The sequence below is a fragment of the Helianthus annuus genome, chromosome 7 (genome assembly GCF_002127325.2).
Source record: "Helianthus annuus cultivar XRQ/B chromosome 7, HanXRQr2.0-SUNRISE, whole genome shotgun sequence".
In the NCBI taxonomy this organism is placed as follows: domain Eukaryota; kingdom Viridiplantae; phylum Streptophyta; class Magnoliopsida; order Asterales; family Asteraceae; genus Helianthus; species Helianthus annuus.
The window spans coordinates 120522329-120543267 of NC_035439.2; the positions used below are offsets into that span (position 1 = coordinate 120522329).

Genomic DNA, 20939 nt, shown 5'->3' on the forward strand with positions numbered 1-20939 from the left:
TATATATATAATGACTTTCGATATCATAGTAGGTAGATTTGTACAAGTAATCTAACTTCAAATGATATGTTTATTTAAGATATATTATAGGCTATATGCAACAAATAACCTTTGCGTTTGGCCTTTCCTTTTTGTCTTTTTTTCGATTTTTTTTTATTTTAACTTGGACCCAACAAATATAGTACATGGTCCTTATGTTGTAATTTCAACTTTTTTTTTAACTTTCGGATGTAAATGCATTCTTTGTGTTCTAGTCACTTTCTACGATTTTGTGGTTTTATAAAAGTTTTGTAGTTAAAATATATGTAAATTATAAAGGTAATAACGCATGTACAATGTTAACTACATAGTCATCTCAAAGAATCCCTGAGAATTCAGAAACTCTGCACGAATAGAAAAATTAGCCCCTCAAAACTGCCCTTGGGGCGATTATTTCCCCTTTCATCAATTTGTTGGCCGCTTTCTTTTTCTAATTTTCAGCCTTTGTGACTTTTAAATGATTTTTAAGTTTTAAAACACTGGATTTGTATCAAATACAAAGGCTCCCTAAAGTAAGAAGTGTACAAAGACTCCTAAAAAAAACTCTAAAATAAACAAACACCCACCACTACCCAAAAGCCTAAACCCCTACTACACACACACACACAATAAAAAAAAAAAAAAAAAAAAAAAAAAAAAAAAAAGGGGTTCACCAACTCAGACCGCCAATCCTTTATACCGAACCCTAGCTAGAACTAACCTAAAAATTGGGCTCAACCAGTGACCAAGTTGGCAAGTTGCATTACCTGTTGGTTTTGGTTTTATTAATGTCATTCTTACATGTGAAAACAATGATCAATTTATTTATTTGTAATGCTTTTTTGAAAAAACGCACCCTCCCCTAAGGCCAAATCAGCTATCAAAATACATTATTTTTAAAGTTTATAAACCATCCATGTTAAATTCATATAATTTTATAATTTTATTCATTTTTTATATAATTACAAACTCTTCCAGACAAGCGAACTTAATTTTTTTTTTTTTATGTTTTTGGTATTTGTTCCTCTACCGAAAGATTAAGAAAATAAATTGTAAGTTGTGTTAAAGTGATACTCGACTTGAATAAAAAGAAAAGAAAAGATAATAATTATTTAGTGTGACGAAAAAGTTCTATTTGATATGATTGAAGTAAAAGTAAAAATTCTTTCAGATTTAACTAAAGAAAAAAAATCTTAAGGGGATCGGCCACAACGTCCGACCAATGGTATGCAAGAAACGCAGGCTCTTTTGTTGAATGACTTTCCCTAATCGACGAGGTTCTTGTCGATGAGAGCACATGAGTAGCCATTAAACCCATAACGTTTCGGCACAAAGCCACAAACCGAGTAAACACGATCTTCAAACATTTGGCACGTTACATTAAGATTTAAGAACATTTTAAATTGAATCAATTTTAGTGTAAATTACAAATTTTGTCCTTTATGTTCATACCATATTTCAATCTTTGTCCTTTGGCTTTAAAATTGATGAAATTTGTACCTTATATTTCAAAATTTTGCACGTTGCGTCCTCTGGTCTTAATCAAGTTAATTTTTCTCGCTAAATATGGTCTCACAATAATTTTTAGTCTTTTTTACCCATTTATTTACAATAATTTAATAAAAATATAAATCTAGATTTGAATGTCAAACAAAATGCTATAATAAAAAAAGATACAAAAATAGGCTATTATTATAAAACATTCAAATGAAAAATGCTATAAAAAAAAAGATACAAAAATAGGCTATTATTATAAAATGTTGTAGGGTATATCATATCTTGGATTTTGCTGGCACTAGTAATGTAGTATGATAATGAAATATTTGAGATTTTAGAAGGAAGGTTAGGAAATAAACGTGAAACAACGGGAGAAGGTTGAATTCTTCAACTTTAGAATGAAAAACTAGTGTTCGTTATTTAATGAAATTTGAATTGAAATTTAAACAATTCTCTTGAAATCAAAAAATGTGTTTGATTGGTATAACCATCAATAGAATTAGAATGTAAAATATGTAAAATGATATAACTACCTTGAAATCTCATAATATGTTTAGTTGGTATAATTAATATATATTTAATTCATCGTTGAGACGAACAACATAAGAAATGAATTCTACATTCTAATTCTATCCGAAATCTATTTATTTTGTGTCTACCTAAGTATTCAAGATCATATAATCTACCTTCTATGTAAAAAAAAGAGTTAATTACAGTTTTAGTCACTGTGGTTTGTCAAAAATCACTATTTCAGTCCATTAATTTAAAAATTGCGATTTCAGTCCCCGTGGTTTCACTTTCGTAACCATTTCAGTCCACCTTGTAACCATTTCAGTCTCTGTACTTAACAGAATAATGGATTGAAATGGTTACGAAAGTGAAACCACAGGGACTGAAATGGTTACGAAAGAGAAACCACAGGGATTGAAATCGCAATTTTTAAACTAATGGACTGAAATAGTGATTTTTGACAAACCACAGGGACTAAAACTGTAATTAACTCAAAAAAAAAAAAGAAAGCTTGGTAAGGTAATCTTTAGCCTAAGATTTAAGAAAATAGGTGTAAACAAGCCCAGAGGCTTGAGAGCTACTCATGATTGGCTCGGTTAAAAGCTCGAATGAGCCAAGCCTTAATGAGCCTGAGCCTGAAATAGAGCACGTTTAGTTAACGAGACCGAGCTCAAACCTCATATACAAAGCTCGTTTAGGCTCCTCAACCAAAGTTTTAGTTTTTTTATATATAATACAATAACAACAACAACAACAACAATATTGGCGAGTCAAACTCAAGCCGAGCTTTGGCTCGTTTAAGCAGTATTGAAGCTAGCTCGTTTGAGGTTGTTCTCAAAATAGCTCAAACTTCGTAAAAACATGACAAGCCGAGCTCGAGCCTACCCGGACTCGTGCTCGGCCCGACTTTGACCGTAGGATTGAGTCGATTGACCCTGGATATCATGAAGAGTGTTAAATTTGAAATTCTATTTAAGCAAGCGTTCTTCCTATATTTGACTCACCCTTTTGCACATTAAAACCCTAGACTTTTAAATCACATCTAGGTGATTTTTAGCTCCTTACACACCTTTCAAGTATAAAGAAAGATTATGGATCAACAAGAGAATACTTGAATATAAACAATTATGTTTAGGGCTGTAAACGAATCGAACGAACACGAACAAGATCTTCTGTTCGTGTTTGTTTGTTAAGAAATGCATGTGTTCGCGAACCGTTCACGAACACTTATCGAACAAGATTTTATGTTCGTGTTCGTCTGTGAAGGAAATGAACCTGTTCGTGTTCGTTTGTGTTTGTTTATTAATTTTAGCCAACGAACAAAAACAAATGTTGACGAACACAAATGAGCACAAACTAATGTTCATGAACACAAATGGAAACGAACGAACACAAACAATCGTTCATGGGCAGAATATATAATACACCATGACACTTATTAGATATTTAATTTATCGGAATTTTGAAGTATTTAAATACATATAAAAACTAAAAACACTAATAAAATATCAAACACGTTACCGGACGTTCACGAACATAAACGAACGAACACGACCTCTGTTCATGTTTGTTCATTTAACTAAACGAATGAAATTTCTTGTCCATGTTCGTTTGTTTAATAAACGAACGAACATAAACGAACTTCCCACCGAACGGTTCACGAACTGTTCGCCGAACGTTTGGTTCGTTTACATCGCTAATTATGTTGTAAAGTATGAGTGATCATCCACTAATCCACACATATATTGTAATACTTGTACGAGATGATCTCTACCTTGACTAGAGTGACGCTGGAGTGGTGATCCCTACCATGTATATGGAAACGAGAAAAGGTGATCACATCCTTATTAGTAAAATACTTATAAAGATGATCACCACCTTATTAGTTATTAGTGAAAAGCTTGTAAAGGAAGATCACTAACTTTATTAATCAAACAAACTATTGATCGATACAAAAGTCTATGTGTAAAGCGAGTTAGTTAATACCCACCTAAACCATTACTAATCCGTCTTTCTGCGTTACTTATCTTAATAAAACTGTTTAAACTATTCAATCCCCTACCCCCAAACTCTAGGTTCTTATGAAACTTAAATGTGATTTGTCGGTTCAGTCTTCGGTCCTGCCACTTATGAAATCGATATCAGTCCAAGTCGGTCCAGACCCAATCACCCAATGGAAAACACGCCCAAGCCTTGTTTGGTCCGCACCAATCCATACTACCAACCCGACCCAAGCCATTGAGGTCTGGTCAACGGTCCTCATTTTCAGCAAAATCATTCTCGGTTCTAGGCAGGTTTGGGCTGGGGTGGGCCGAGTTTGACCCATTATTTAATAATACCTATGATGTGATTTTATCTGAAAAAATAAGTTGTTTAAAAATAAGACATGTTTGACTTTTATTTATATCCAGATTATATGTTATGATTATAGTAAAATAAATAAACAACAATTAGTAGGATAAAACAAAATGGTAAAAGATAATGCATGACATTATATTTTTATGATTGATTATACATTTAGCATATACAATATTTTTCTTTTAGTTTTACTAAAATTAACATTTTCAATTCGTTCTTGTCATCGCCTTTTGATATCAACTGATAATTTATATAATGTTTCTCCACCAGACCAATAAAATAATACCAAAATTCCTCCGTTCAAGCATAGACGGAGCAAACTATTATGGATTCATACTATTGATATCATCATCATCATACTCATTAAATCCTATCAATAGTAAAGCTAAGATAGGGTCTGAGAAGGGTAAGATGTAGACAGTCTTACCTCTACCCCGTATGAATAAAGAGACTGCTTCCAATGAGACCTCGGCTCGATATTCATACTATTGATATGGGAAAGTAAATTATAACAACACTATTGTACATGAAAGAAAAGGTTTCAACAGATCTACCCAGAATGATGAAACTAAATAAACAGAATTCCAGTTATTTCTGTCGTTTCCGGTCATCTTCCTCGTCATCCGAGTCACCATGCTCACGGAAACGCGGGTTTTTCTCCTGTTTCAAATTAAGATAACAAAAATCCCGGATTAGACTTTATTGGTCAAAAACACATTAAACGTTGAGTAAAGTACGCGAATGGTCCATGTGGTTTACCAAAATTTTGGATTCTGTCCCTAACTTTTCAAAAGTACATAGATGGTCACCGTGGTTTGCACTTTGTAACACATTTAGTCTCAAGCTTTTTTTTAAAGTGTGTTTGTACTTTGTAACACATTTAGTCACTAACTTGGACATGCCAAAACCTCTAGATTTGTTGACTGAGAACTAAATGCATTACAAAGTGCAAAACACAAGAACCTTCCGTGTGCTTGAAAAGTTGGGGACCAAATTCAAAATTTTGGTAAACCAGAGGTACCATCCTTTTACTCTACTCCTCATGTAATAGTTTAATCACAAAACTAAAAGAATCAAAAACACAAGTGTTTAAAACGGAAATGGTTACCTGTTTGGCTTCATGATCAGAGTTTCTTCTAGATTCATGTTCAGAATTCCTCTGGGAGGTATCCGGGCCCCGGCGGTCATCATCACGATATCTTTTCCGATGGTAATCTAGTGTCATATAAATGCTCGATTAATATTTCAAAATGTAATATCGCTTAAAGAAAAAACTTGAAATTTGAATGACTAATGTAAGCAGGAAGTATAATACCTCCTCTACCGTGTCGGTTGGACCCTCCGTAACCATGTCCACCACCTCCTCCTCCTCCATGTCTTCCATCTGCATAACATTGAAAATCAGAACATGTCATAAAAAAGTAAGTAAAAAGCCATTTTCGTCTGGTTTGGCCAGTTTTGCGACTTTCGTCCAAAGGTTTGTTTTTCCGCATCTGGAACCAAAAGGTTTGAAATCTTGCCAATTTCATCCGGCTCGTTAACTGCGTCCATTTTTCTCCGTTAAGTCAGGGGTATTCCGCCCTTTTTGCAAACTTAAAGGGCAATTCATGTATTTTCAGTTTCCACTTTATGTAAAAAGACCGAATACTCCTGAAAAGGACCAAATTGCCCTTTAGGTTAACAAAAAAGACAGAAATACCCCTGACTTAACTAAGTAAAATGGATGGAGTTAACGAGCGGGATGAGAATGGCAAGATTTCAAACCTTTTGGATCCAAATGCGGAAAAACAAACCTTTGGATGAAAGAAAACTGGTCAAACCTCAGAGACGAAAATGGCATTTTACTAAAATAAATAAAAACTCACAAAATAATATAATAAATTCAAGTAACTATCATTAAACAAGCAAGTTGTGAACTTACAGTTGTGAGCCATATGAGGTGGCTGAAATGATCCTAATGATCCAACCCCATAATCTACCACCTGCCTTTGTTCTTCTAACTCTTTCTGTACCAATTTTCCATAACCACCTCTATGTTTGACCAGTCAAGGGATCAATTTCTTAAGCTCATAAACTTGACATATTATTTTATTAGCTTCAAAAGGTACATAAATACCACTTGTGACTTCAATAGTGTAATACTAAGATAACTATTTTAAAGTTTAAACCAATGATAAAAGGATATCAGGATCATAATCCGTGCGATACTCATCTCTCACCTGGTCAAAACATAAGTCAATATGAACCATAAATAGGGTAGACGTTATAAAAGACGAGTGGTGACTGGTGAGTTCTAGGTGATACCTGTCCACCACTTCGACCACGACCCCATTGCCGTCCATCTTGAAATCCCCAATCGAAATCTACACGAATAGGGCGATCATCGAGAATTGTCCCGCTTATGTATTTCACAGCATCTTCAGTGTCTTCCCTAGAGTAGTACCTGAAAACCATAAACTTAAAATTTACTTCTTTTGATCAGAAGTTGAAATTTTATTAAGGTTAAATTGATTTACATGACAAAGCAGAATCCACAAGGGGTTTTGGTGTTCTTATCTAAACCCATAACGATCTTTTTGATTTCTCCTGCTCGAGAAAACAGTTCATAAAGTTGCTCTTCGGTAGTGTAGAAAGACATGTTGCCGATGTAGACGGTGGTTGAAGTTTGGAGTGCATGCTCGTATTCTTCTTGTGTTCCTGGAAACCTTCTATCACGATATGCTGATATCTTGTTTGGATCCTGATATAGAAAATGCATTTATCATCAAGATACAGACTGTATAACTACAGATATATAGCCGTTGCATCTAGTTTACTGGCTACCCGGCTAGAAGTTTAATTTTCATCACATTTTAAAAGCATAAAGCTATAAAAGTCCACTAACTTAGCATTGGTTAAAAGTAGGAGAAACTGATATTACCTTGAACAGCAAGGCCATGACACCTTATCTGAAAATGAGAATAAATATACTGTGTTAAATTCATGTTGCTAGACATGTTTACAGGAACAACCATACGAATTTGGTTTGTACTAAATGCTGACCAACAAAAACTAAATAAGGTAATAAGGTATCCCAATGGAATAAACAAATACCACACGTTTTAAATATAAAAAGACGATGGTACAAGGAAACTTTTAACACTTTAATAAACAAACAAAGGTAAGATGGATAAACAAAATGTCAACCTAATCACTTTTAAACAAACCAGCAAAATTTCAGGCATTGTCCTTTAACTAACGAAATTACAACTGATGTCCTTTATGTTTTAACTTTTACCGCAGATGTCCATAATATTTTAATTTCTTTACAACGGATGTCCTTTATTTTTGTAATCAATCTTTTTAGGCAGAAAGGACACCGCCTGTAGAAAAATTAGAACATAAAGGACGTCCGCTGTAATTTCGTTAGTCAAAGGACAGCGCCTGAAATTTTGCTGAAACTGACATAAAATGCACTTTACCCTAAATAATATGACTAACCCAAGTGTCAGGAAAACCTTAAACAGAAAATATCAACAAAACCTTAAACGTAAAATATCAACAAAACCTTAATAAGTTAATATCTAGATCGAAACAGACAAAGAAACACTATCCATCCAGGGCTCCATGACAAAACTAATACATGTCTACCTCTCCTAAAAGTTCATAACCTTCATCCTACCTAATCCGTTCATCCGATATCAGTTTTGGCGTACACCTAGGCCCAGCACAGCCTCCTCGCTTTGCTTCAAAAGCCCCACTTTCAGGCTCAGGCGCATTTTTCAGCCAAGTTCGGACAAAATTCAGCCCAAAAATCATCTGAAGTCTGAACAGGTATAAACAATTATACCAACTCTAAACAAACCTAGAATCAACCTAAACTATCCCTAAAGAAGCCTAAAACATGTCTAAAACCACCAAAAATTGTATTCATATACTATGGTAGTGTTTGGTATGCAGGAATGAGAGGTGGAATGGAATGAGTGATTACGAGGGAATGAAAAAAAGAGTGTTTGGTTGGTCAATGGAATGGAATCACCCATTCCAAAAGGCATTCCATTCCTTTAAAATCATTCCTTCCACCCCCCATGTTTTTTTTCCATTCCATCCCTCTTGCACCATTCATCAACAACACCACAACCCACGACCTTCGCCACAACCCACCACCACCACCACCCACCACCGACGCCATCGCCGCCACCCGCCACCACCTCACCTCGACAGCCACCGCCGCCGCCACCCACTCGCCACCGTTATCACCCACGGCTGCGACCAACCGCCAACGCCACTCGCCGCCACCACCCACCACCATCGTCGACGCTACCACCACCGCCACCACCAACCGCTGCCGCCGCCACTAACCGCCACATTTGCTGCCACCCACCACCAACGGCCACCTTGTCGCCACCACCACTCGTCGTCACCGCCGCACCGCCACTCGCCGCCGTCACCGCCGCACCGCCACTCGCCGCCGCCACCACCACCCATTGCCGCCGCGGACACCCACCACCGCCACCTATAACCACCCACAATCACTACCACCGACCACCATCACCACTCACCGCTAATTTTATTACTCCGTTTTTCTTGCCTACCGAACAATACATAATAATAATTCATTTCATTCACATGGTAACCAAACAAGACATGGAATGGTAATGATCCATTGCATTCACTCATCCATTCCATTACCTCGTCCATTCCATTCCTTCGTTCATTCCATTACCCCATACCAAACAGACCCTATATGCCTCGCCTAAAAAGGCCCTTGCTTTTTAACTACCTTGCACTAAGGCCCAAGGCTCACCCTTTGCATCTTGAGTGTGCCTTGTGCCGTGGACAACTATGCTTAAGAACAAGACTTTGCAATTAAGGGTGAGACCGGAAGGAAAGAAGCAATGGTGATGGAGCAACAGTCAAGAGATTATCAAGTTCAATGCTTGCATAAGAATACATTATACAACAGATGATGCTAAATTAACAGTCTTTTCCGAGTTTGTCGTAAATGCGAAAAACAATTCTATGAACTTAACCATGAAATATAACAAATTAGTAGCTTAATCAATTTTCTTCTACATCAGGTAATTAGGTATGATCTCCATAATGCATCCCTTCTGGTAGCCAATTGCAAAATCTAAAAAAACCCTAATTTCCTAAACCCTACCAATAATCCTTCTCCAAATATTACAGAATCAGTACTCACAACATAAAAACCAGACACTTTCATCAAACAACATCTTTCATCACACAAATTCAACAAGAAGCCGGTAATTTTCTACAATCTGACGTCATAAACTAGTAAAACCTAATTTTATCCAAGTTATAAAACGAAATCGGGTTTTGACTTTTGAGCATACTGTGGTCAAATGATTACAGAAAAGATACGATTGTATGAGCGTTACCTTGCCGTTGGAAAACGTGGTCGGTGAAGACGACGGAGCTGAGAGAAGCGCAGCGGTTGCGATCGGTGGTTGTTCGACGGTCTAATACTTACCCCAACGGCCCAAACGATAACAGTAACGGACCGGCCCAATGTTTTCGTTAACACAATTTAAGTAGCCTTAAATCATTTAAGTGCCGGGTTTTTTTACCAAACTGGTTTTAGGATTGAAACCGGAAAAAAAACCCGAAGAAAACCAAAACTGGTTTTTTTAACCGTTTATTTTTAAAACGGTTTCAACCCGAATCGAACAGGTGGTTTATAGACTGGTTAGTGACGACGAGGGTCCCCGCTTGGGCTCCTCGTCCGGGCTCACCGCCCTAGATTGGTGGCTGGGCTTGAGCCCACTTGTGTCTTTCTCGGTATGTTTAGTTGGTTTAAGTGGGTCATGTCCTGATAAGCCCACTCTTGGACCGGCCCATTAGGGTTATGGCCCAAATGTCTCACTATATAAAGAGAGCCCCTTTCTCCATGAAGAGGCAGATTACATTTTCCCCACAAAAAAGGTTATTCCTTCCTTCCCTACTCTGATATTACTCCTGCTCTTTCCCTCTAAAGCACACTCCTTACTTGCACTTATAACTATCATTGCCATACATGATACTGACTTGAGCGTCGGGGTGCCCACGGGGTGAAGCCCCTCGGGCCCTCTAACTAGATCTTCATGTGGTTGCAGCCCAAGACCCGACACATCGCAAGAGGGACCGTCACCATGACGACAAGATGACGAACCTGAACCGGAGCTCACCGAATCTAAGGTTAGTACCACCAAACTCTCTGAACGCCTTCAGGGATTTGGGGATTCGACATTGGCGCCATCCGTGGGACCGAGTACGAGCATGTCTTGGTCTCTTCATACAAACGGCCGGATCTGTTCCCTCCATGTAAGGTGCGCAAAGTTCAGATCTGCATTCTTAACTCCGATTACCAGGTTTCAAATCTCATACTCTCTTTATAATGTTCGAAACGCATGGCCGTGAGCCTAGAGACCCCCCACAGGTTCTCTAGCTCTAGAGGATTTAATTTTTTTTTTTTTTTTGAGAGATAAAAAGAAAGGATCTTGTCGAGTACCCAACCTCCGGATTACGTCGGCTGGATCTTCGCTGACGTTGAGAGCTCCTGTCCTTGCTTGCTACAAAATAATAAACCGTTAGCCTCGCCACGGGGGACCCCGGGAGGGGGATCCGTGACCAACCTCCGGCGTGAGAATAAGTAAACTTGCCGGATGAGGAAAAGGAACGTTTTCCGATGAAGATATTCACCGGAGAGTTCCTATCTTGGTGTGAATCTAATTAATGTGTTGTGTGTAGTAAATACAAGGAATGTTGGTCGGAGTTAATGAGGGGAATAAATGAGGGTAGTAAATGAGAAGAATGGCCGGAGATTATACCTGTCTTCGCCTTATCCTTGTTCCTTCTTATATAATGGCATGCCCTTATCTCTAAGAGAAATATCCCTCATATTATCTAACGGTAACTATGACGCTTTGGGAAGGTCAGACACGTGTCTGACCCCCAACGGTTGCGATACCCTTCTCCATTAATGCATAGCCGGATAAGTACGATGATGGTGACCGGATGCTTCTCTTATCAGGCATTAAATGAGCCTGCTGCTCCTTAGCTGTTTTCCCGCTCAAAACAGGGAAAGGTCCTTGGTGAGCAAGGGTGGTTTGTTTAATAGACATTTTAGTAATTGGGCTCCCAAAGAGAAAGGCCCAAAGTGGGCAAAGTGGGCTTCCCCACTGGCCCGTCGTCAAGTCATCTTTAGTCCCTGGTTCTGAGATCCGAGGCTCATGATCCGGGACTGAATCACAACCGCTTAAGAGAGATGGTTTCTCTTTGGGTGGGCCCACTTCTGATCAGTTGCTATTTGCAGTTTTTATGAATCATTGCATCGCCGAATCAACTGTAGCGGGAATTAACTCCCTAGTTGCACGTGCCCGTTTTTAAATTTTTTAGAGGACTGCTGATGTGACAGTTACTTGTACGTCAGCAGTTATCTCTTTAAATACCTCCTTTAATCTCCTCCGGTTTCTCATTCAAACCTCTCAATCTCCTTTCTTTCTCTGCAACTATTCTCCCCATTCACCATTTCTCTTAACCATGATCCGTGGAGGTCGGTCATCAATAAGGTCTGTTTTAACGATGAAAGCTCTGAAAACCTTTGTCGAGGCATACAACATTCCAGATCAGTTTTCCCCTTCTTTACCCGGCCCCAACGAATCGGCAGAATGCACGCCGGATAGGATACCCATCTATACTCTTGCCTTTTCTTCCTGTGGGGTCCGATACCCCCTTTCTGCCTTCAAGATTTCCTTGCTCCGTCATTTTGGCGTGCATTTCTCACAGATTCACCCTTTGGGGTTCATGAGGGTAGTTCATTTTGAACTGTCCTGTGCCGCAATCTCGGGGGAACCCTCTGTTCCTCTGTTCTGCATGTTTTACCGGCTGATTTCCGATGGTGATTGGTTTACATTTGCTAAACACCAAAACAATGTTTCGAGACCTTGTTACAGCTTTATGCCGACTTCGACTTACCCAAAGGATTGGAAGTGTAGGTTCATATTCGTTTCTGCGGCTATGCTACCGGAGTCCCCTGCTCCCAAGGATCTTGACGCTGCTATTGAGGATGTTGTCCCTACCCTTTCTGCGAGTGAGACTGTCCAGTGGAAAAGAATGTGTGATAATCCAATAAGGGCTTTTACCTTTTCGGAGGGGATGCTTGCTATGGGTGGTTTGAGTCCTTCCTACCCAGTTCGTCCAAGAGCCTTCTTTGGCAAGAAAGGTACTTTGTGTTCTGGGTTTGTTTCTTACAGTCATTTTCGTTTTTCTTTCATGCTTTTGGGGGTCCGTAGTCATCTTTGGTGTCTTGTGTAGAGATAACTTTGTGGCGGCTTCTTCAAGGCGATTCCAAAGATGTGAAATATGTGGTTGATGATGAGATCGATCCCCGGCTGAATGCAGAGGCACAGGTTGCTGGGGGATCCGTCCAGACAAGGGGCTCTGTTGCCATGGGTGGATCCGAGGAGGATCCTTCTGGTGGGGAGGAAAGTTCTCCCGACCTTCCTCCCGTTCATCCTTCCGGCCCAAGCGACGATGAAGAAGTGGAGATACAGCTGGTTCGTAAAAGGAAGTCTGTCAGCCCTCGTCCGGTCCCTGCACCTCGCAACATCCGCCAGCGGCTTCGGAGTGCTAGTGGTCAAAAGCTCCCTCCTTCTTCCAAGGCTGCCTCTGACCTTACTCCTGCCGGAGTCAAGGGTTCCCTATCCAAGCATTTGAAGTCCTCAAGCTTAGTGAGTGCTCCGTTACTAGTAAGTAATCCATTTTCTTCTTCTTTCTTTCCCCGTTATTTCTGATTTGTCCTTTGTTTTCGTTTTTCTTTTCTCTTAGGGGAGCTCCCGGGAACCTATAGAAGTTCCAACTGGTTCCTCTCCTTCTCGCATCCGGGATAAAGCCTCTGAGGTGGGGGTAGCTCGTTTTTCCTCGGCCTATGAGCTTTCTCCTTTGCACGCTACTGGGACTAGCAAACCTTCTTTTCAGGAAGGCCTTGCCTATCGATCCCCCCTTGCCCCTTTGTTTGCTGATGCTCTCCCCGGCACTTATGTTCCCAAATGGAAGGTAACCAGCTCTTCCGTGATAGGGACTCCTGAAGCTGCCCGGGACTTTCTGAGTCATGCTGTCCCCCCTTCACATAGATTTGTCAATTCTGCCCTGAGGGATGATCTCTTTGAAGATCAGTATAGCATGTCCCTGTGTGAGAGCTTCTTTAGGGTGCTGGGATGCTGCAAAGGATTGATGACCTGAGGAAAGCAAATGAGGGACTCAAGGCTGAGCTTAAAGCTTCCCAATCGGTTGTTGCTGGACTTAGGGGCCAGGTGGTTGATGCTGAGAGGAGGTTACAGGAGGAGAAGGTGCGTAGTATTCTCCCCTTCCCCTCTTTTTTTTATTTTATATATATACATACTGCCATATTCACTGATTCTTTGTCTAGGGAGCTGGGGCTATGCTTGAGAGGAAGGAGCGGGCCTGGGAGCAGGAGATGGCATCGTTGCTTGCGGAGAAGGAGGAGCTTGCTGCTGAGCTGAGGCATGTGAAGGAAGTTGGCTCCGTTTCCCAAGAGCACCTTAACACTATGTATGCAGATTATGAGATAACTTCAGATGATAACCAACGGTTGGCTGGGGAGAAGCACTGGTTGATCACTGAAGGTCTTGGAGCCTTCCTGACCGCTGTTGCCCAATCAGAAGACTTTAAGAGTGGTTTGGAGGAGGTTTATAGGGCCTATAGGGATGTTGGCTATCAGGCGGGATTGAAGGATGGCTATGCTTATTCTGCCCAAGGCCTTGGCAGAAAAGAGACTCCTCTTTACAACTCCAAGGCAAAGAAGAGGTTGTCCAAACTGAACGAGGAGTTTGGGCGTAAAACCCCAGCCGTCCTTGCCAAGATCCTTGAACATCCCATGATCTCAATTGCTGAATTGAAGGCCTTGTTCTCCTCCGTTGGTCCTTCGTCCCCGCCGTCTCTTTCCGGGGGTGATCCCCAGTAAATTCTGAACACTTGACAAATTTCGATATGGTTGTAATAACTCTAACTTACCTTGGGATACTCGTATGTTTGGCTTGACTTTATTTTGGATGGTCCTTTGTGTTGGGGACCATTTTGACCGCTAATCGTATGGCCTATGGTTATGTATAGCTCCTCTTTTGCTTTGTTGCCTGTTTCTTGCCTTGCTTGTTTTATTTTGCAGGGGCTTATATCGGAGGCTAGCTTGGTGATTTCTTGGAGATTTTCAAGCTGCTTTGGCGAGGAGCTATGTCTTTACTTTGTCTCGCCGTGTTTGTAATAATCTTTTTAATTTTTTGCCCCAGTTATTGGGGCTTCTTTTTGTACGTATGTTTTGTATCAAATAAAGCAGGTTCCCCTTCGTAGTTTTCTATATACGAGTGTATTTGCATTATTTGTTCTTTGTTGTTTGCTTTGTTAAACTGTGATTGTCTGTTCGAGGCCAATCGGTGGACAAGTTTATAATGTGATATTATGCTTTTTGACTTGTTTTTGTCCGTCTTAGGTTAGCTAGACCTTTATTAGCCCCACGGCCGGGCTTTGGGCATGTCTTGAATGCCTCATACACATGTGTTTGTTTGTTCTAGTTATAGATTTAAAGGGTGTTCATAGGCACGTCCGCCCAGGTATGGTTACCCGCAGTTTTCAAAATGGGACACTTTCGTCCGTCTTTCATTTAATCTTCGGGGAATTTATACCTCCCCTCATAGACTGTTTACAAAAAGGTTTACTTCCTGGGGGAAAGTCCCCATACATAGTTTTCCTACAACAAAAGTGGTCCTTGGCCGTTTTCCCATGGGGGCATGCCCCTTACAGGTAATACTTCCTGAGCTGCATCAGGTTCCAGGTCCTGGGGACCTCTTTTCCTTCTAATGTCTCAAGCTTGCATGTTCCCTTCCCGTTTGCCCATGTGACTCGATATGGGCCTTCCCAGTTGAGGCCCAACTTCCCAGTATTTTCCTGCAGACTGGCCTCATTGGCCCTAAGGACTAGGTCCCCTGGGACGAGGTTAAGTTTCTTCATCCGGGTGTTGTAATAACTTGTCAGGAGTTTTTTGTAGTGAGCTTCCTTCACCGCTGCTATCTCTCTTCTTTCTTCCAATAAGTTCAGGTTCATCCTTAGATCCTGCTCGTTCTCCTCATCCCTCAGCTTCATCCGGGCGGTTTGGGATCCGATCTCCGCAGGGATCATGGCCTCCGTCCCGTAGGTAAGGCTGAATGGGGTTTCCCCATTGCAACTTTTGGGGGTGGTTCGGTATGCCCATAACACAAATGGAAGTTCTTCCAGCCGGCCCTTCTGTTTCCTCCCAAGCCTGCCCTTCATTCCTTTGATAACGCTTTGGTTAGCTCTCTCCACCAACCCGTTACTCTGGGCATGGGTTACAGAGGTGAACACCTGTTGAATTCTCATTTGTTCGCACCATGGCTTGAAGGGTCTCCCGGCGAATTGCACCCCGTTGTCACTCACCAGTTCCTTCGGGACCCCATACCTGCACACGATGTTATCCAGCACGAACCGTCTCATCTGATCTCCGGTGATCTTCGCTAGGGGCTTCGCTTCGATCCACTTAGTGAAATAATCAATGGCCACCACCACGTATTTGACCCCCCCGGGGCCTTCTGGAAAAGGCCCGATTATGTTGATGGCCCATTTTTGGAATGGCCAAGATGTCGAGACCGGGACCATAGGGTGTTTATGCTGGTGGGTCATTGGTGCATGTACTTGGCAGTTATCACACTTCTTGATTTCTTCAGATGCCGTCTCGTACATTCGCGGCCAGTAGAATCCTGCGCTCATTGCCCTTCTTACAACCGTTCGTGGTCCTGAGTGCATTCCACAGATTCCCTCGTGCATTTCCCTAATCACGTATTCGGCCTCTTCCATATCTATGCACTTTAGGGACGGACCCAGATATGATCTTCGGTATAGCTCCTCCCCAATCAGCTCATATTGTAGGGCTTTGACCCTTATCTTTCTGGTCGCCCATTCCCCCTCGGGTAAGGTCCCGTCCCGGAGGAATTTAATGATTGGAGTCATCCATGTTTCTTGGGAACCTTCAATTGTGGCCACTTCCGTTACATCCAGGGAGGGGGATGTCAGGACCTCTACTTTGACTTCCTTCGCGAGGTGATCGAATGCCACTGAAGCTAGCTTGCTCAGTGCATCAGATTTCCTGTTCTTCCCTCGGGGGATGTATTCCAGTTTGAAGGTTCCGAACGCCTTAGCTGTTTCCTTAACTTTCGCCACATACCGAGCCATGACGCCATCCTTGGCTTCATATTCCCCCTGATACTGCTTTACCACCAACTGTGAATCGGTACTAGCCTCCACGTGTTTTGCTTTCATCTTCTGTGCCAATCTCATCCCTGCTAAGAGGGCTTCATACTCGGCGGTATTGTTGGTGTTTTCGAAATCCAGCCTTATAGCATGTGTCAGCTCAACCCCCTCGAGGCTTATCAACGTGATGCCTGCACCGTTCCCTTCTTCACTGGATGCTCCATCCGTGAACAACTTCCAGACAGCCTCGTCTTCCCTTCTCTTTTCTTCTTCCTCCAAAGCCTCCCACCTTAGTAATTCCCTCTCTTCGTCCTCAGGTACTTCTGCTAGGAAGTCAGCCAGTATTTGTCCCTTCATGGCTGTCCTGGGCTTGAACTCCAGAGAATGTTCTCCCAATTCTACGGCCCATTTAGCCAGTCGCCCTGACTGTTCCGGTTTTCTAAGCACTTTCTGGAGGGGTTGATCAGTTATCAAGGTGACCTTATGCCCTTGGAAGTACCTTCTGAGCCTTCGAGATGCAAAAACCAGGGCCAACGCAAGCTTTTCTAAAGGCATGTACCGCTCATCGGGCCCCTTAAGTGTTCTGCTGATGAAATATATGGGGATCTGTTTCCCCTCCCGTTCCACCATCATGACCGCGCTTATGGTCGTCTTAGAGGCAGATAGGTAAAGGAGCAGTGGGTCCATGGGCACCGGGGTGGCTAACGCTGGGAGCTTGCAGATGTAGGTCTTCATTTCCTGAAAGGCGGTTTCGGCCTCGGTGGTCCAGTTGAATTTGTTGGTCTGGAGGCAGTCTTTTAACACCTTCATAAAAGGGAGGGTTTTGTCAGCCACTTTTGATAAGAAACGATTTTGCGCAATCAGCCTTCCGTTTAATTGCTGGATGTCCTTCAAGGACCTGGGGGAGCGCATTTCAGCCACAGCCTGGGTCTTCTCTGGGTTTGCCTTTATCCCTCCTTTAGTTACCACCACCCCCAGGAAATTTCCTTCCTCTACCCCGAAACAGCATTTCCCGGGGTTCAGCTTCATATTTACATCCTGCATTGTGTTGAGAGTCTCAGCTATGTCGTCTATCATGGTTGCTTCTGTCAGACTCTTGATGACAATGTCGTCAACATACACCTCTAGATTCCTTCCCCTTTGCTCCCTAAACAAGGTGTTCATAAACCTTTGTTATGTCGCCCCCGCATTTTTGAGACCAAAGGGCATCTTTGTATAGCAAAATGTTCCCTCATCGGTGATGAAAGCGGTCTTTTCTTCATCTTCTATTGACATCTATATTTGGTGGTATCCCTTGTAGGCATCTAGGAAGCACTTCAGTGGGTACTGGGACAGGGAGTCGACCTGGGTGTCTATCTCCGGGAGGGGGTAGCAGTCCTTGGGCATGCTTTGTTTAAGTCTTGGAAATCGATGCACATCCTCCATCCCCCATCTTTTTTCTGAACCATAACTGGGTTGGCAACCCAGGATGGGTATTTGACTTCCCTGACTATCCCCGCCCTGAGCAGTTTGCTGGTCTCTTCACAAGCAGCCCTTCTCTTGTTTGGCCCCATGCTCCGCTTCTTTTGCTTCACTGGTTTCGCCCATGTGAAGGTGTTGAGCCGGTGTTCCGTCAGGCTTCTGGGAATTCCCGTCATGTCACCATGTTGGAATGCAAACACGTCCAGGTTATGGAGGAGCAACTCCTTCAGGGCACTCTTGCATTTGTCACTTAGGTGGCTTCCCACCTTGACCGTTTGCTCCGGGAACTTATCACAGAGGACCCATTCTTCCACCTTCTTCTCTTGGGTCTTCCCGGGTTCCTCTCCTTTGGATACTGAAGAGATCACTTCGTAGGCTGACTTAACCCATGCAAGCCCCTTTGGTGTTTGGAATACCAAAGCCCCGTGAGGAGTAGATGCTTGTGCTTGTAGATCTCCAATCCCTGGTCTTCCCAAAATCGCGTTGTACTTGGAGGGTGCCCTGACTACAGTGAAGGTTAAATTGATCGTCCGGACCCTGTCCCCTACACCGACTGTAAATGAGAGCCTGATCTTTCCCAGAGGGTGTGATACGCTGTTGTTGAATCCCACCAATGGGATGGAGTCTTCCTCCAATCTATCCCTTATATCTCTGTCGAATCTGAGGAAGCAATGTTCATATATTACCTCGACGCCTGACCCTCCGTCCACATGTATTCTAGACACTTTGTGTCCAGCTATCACAGCTGAGATATTCAGCGGAAGTCGTTGCACTTCGCTTTCTTCTAAGTACGGCATAAGGATGGGAGTTTTCATGCAGTTCGGAGAGCCTAGGATCCTGGCCTTAACACTTCGGGTAACATCAAATTCATTTCTCCTTCTTATCATATCAACATCTGCCCTCCCAGGCTCTCTTGCATCTCTTCCCTTACGATCCCCTCCCCCTTCTTTGATTTCCTTGACCAGGTGGGCCAGTCTTCCCGTCTTCACCGCCGCCTCTATTTCCCTTTTGAGGTACATGCAATCATTGGTTTTGTGCCCGAAGCCCTTGTGAAACTCACAGTATTCGTTTGGCTGTGCCTTGGGACCTGGCTTTATGGGGGGTGGCCTTGGGAAAGAATTCTTCACTCTTTCCGTGGCCAGTATCTCACTTGGAGTTTTGACGAGGGGGGTGAAGCTGTCAGGGTAAGGGGAAGGCCCCCTCCCTCGGGGTTTGTAGGGGGAGTAGGAGGGCCTTGCCCTGTCATGTAACATTCTATCAAAGGGAGGCTTTCGGGAATAGGGAGTACCTTTTTCAAGGGGTCTTGCTGTTGGGGTGGCCCTTCGGGGTGTAGTGTCCGTCTCCTTAGCCTTGCTGACCGTATCCTTTCCCCGGACGAAAGCCCTGACCCTGTCCATGAGATTATCGAAGGAAGGTGGGAACTCCTCTCCCAGCTTTTCACACAGCTGTGCATGCTTCAGCCCATTTATAAAGCTACTGATTTTCATGACCTCCGGGACATCCTTGATGTTCATGCTTTCTTTGACAAACCTTTCCATGTACTGGTCTATCCGCTCGTTGTCCCTTTGCCTGATGTGGAGGATTTCGTTGGGATTCTTGACCACCTTTCTTTGTTGGCCGAAATTTCTGAGAAATTTTTCGCTTAACTCTTCGTAGCTGTCTATGCTCCCTGGAGGGAGGCTGTCAAACCACAGCCGGGCTCCTTCTGTTAAAGTTTGTACAAACATGTGGCACCATACCGGCATGGGCCACCTTCCCAGCTGCCCCGCTCCTCGGAAGGCATGCAGATGATCCTCTGGATCCCTCGTTCCGTCGTAGCGATCAAAGCCTGGAGGTAGCTTTGTCTTGGGAGGCATGGGTGCCTCTGATATTCTCCTTGTGAACTTTGAGACCTCGGCCAGGTCTCGTGGTAGGTATGGTTGGTCCAAACCAACGCTACCTGAGTCGTCTTTCTCCTTTTCCTTGTGTTTCTGACCGATGATCAAGTCCTCTCTCTCTTCGGAAGACATCTGCCTCAGGGCTGTCATGAATGTTTCCAGTTGGTCCCCATTGTTGCCCTTATTCTGGGGGTTCGTTCCTTCTTGATTAGAAGGTGTGTCAAAAGAGAGTCTGGCTCTGAGGCTGTCCAACTTTTCTTGTCTCTTCAGATCGTCAAGATACTTGGTTATCTTCTCCCTGTGCATGGCCACGAAGCTAGGGGTGACATGCTCCGTTTCTTCCAGGTTTTCTACCAGATTCTCGTTATCCTCTTCATGAGTGATATCCTCCACGGTGACTTTCTCCAGATCATTTTGGGCCGTTTGGGTGACACGTGAACTATGTGGAGTTGCCATGCTGTTTCTGGAAAGGTGAGTTGCTCTCTGAACGTCGGATGTTAATGTGGGAACACCGGTCAGGCCTGTGTCCCACGGATGGCGCCAATGTCGAGTACCCAACCTCCGGATTACGTCGGCTGGATCTTCGCTGACGTTGAGAGCTCCTGTCCTTGCTTGCTACAAAATAATAAACCGTTAGCCTCGCCACGGGGGACCCCGGGAGGGGGATCCGTGACCAACCTCCGGCGTGAGAATAAGTAAACTTGCCGGATGAGGAAAAGGAACGTTTTCCGATGAAGATATTCACCGGAGAGTTCCTATCTTGGTGTGAATCTAATTAATGTGTTGTGTGTAGTAAATACAAGGAATGTTGGTCGGAGTTAATGAGGGGAATAAATGAGGGTAGTAAATGAGAAGAATGGCCGGAGATTATACCTGTCTTCGCCTTATCCTTGTTCCTTCTTATATAATGGCATGCCCTTATCTCTAAGAGAAATATCCCTCATATTATCTAACGGTAAC

At 42.7% G+C, this 20939-nt stretch overlaps 2 protein-coding genes across 4 annotated transcripts; both read right to left on the reverse strand.

Moving 5' to 3' along the window:
• Positions 1-4663: 4663 nt before the first annotated feature.
• On the reverse strand, positions 4664-9908 carry LOC110868360 (nuclear cap-binding protein subunit 2). 3 transcript variants are annotated; one of them, XM_022117491.2, is made up of 9 exons: positions 9765-9908; positions 7304-7331; positions 6900-7123; positions 6688-6826; positions 6569-6602; positions 6305-6418; positions 5699-5767; positions 5492-5598; positions 4664-5043 (listed from the first exon to the last, which is right to left on the reverse strand). In XM_022117491.2, the coding sequence occupies exons 2-9, from the start codon at positions 7319-7321 to the stop codon at positions 4972-4974; spliced, it is 777 nt and encodes a 258-aa protein (XP_021973183.1). In that variant the 5' UTR covers positions 7322-7331; positions 9765-9908; the 3' UTR covers positions 4664-4971. The 3 variants fall into 3 exon arrangements, with proteins under 3 accessions (XP_021973183.1, XP_035831115.1, XP_021973184.1); XM_035975222.1 differs by lacking the exon at positions 9765-9908 and adding an exon at positions 8045-8067; XM_022117492.2 differs by lacking the exons at positions 7304-7331; positions 9765-9908 and having other exon boundaries at positions 6900-7156.
• A 5266-nt stretch (positions 9909-15174) lies between these two features.
• LOC110866826 lies at positions 15175-17805 on the reverse strand. The gene has a single exon (XM_022115975.1). The coding sequence runs from the start codon at positions 17803-17805 to the stop codon at positions 15175-15177; it is 2631 nt and encodes an 876-aa protein (XP_021971667.1).
• Between the last annotated feature and the right edge of the window lie 3134 nt (positions 17806-20939).

What these genes read in the sequence shown, in the direction of transcription:
- LOC110868360 (XM_022117491.2), bottom strand. An exon ending in GTGGTCGAAGTGGTGGACAG is followed by an intron (nt 6,603 to 6,687) that starts GTATCACCTAGA and finishes TGTTTTGACCAG; the next exon opens with GTGAGAGATGAGTATCGCAC. An exon ending in CAACCGACACGGTAGAGGAG is followed by an intron (nt 5,599 to 5,698) that starts GTATTATACTTC and finishes ATATGACACTAG; the next exon opens with ATTACCATCGGAAAAGATAT.
- LOC110866826 (XM_022115975.1), bottom strand. Translation starts at nt 17,805, where the DNA reads ATGAACACCTTGTTTAGGGAGCAAAGGGGAAGGAATCTAGAGGTGTAT.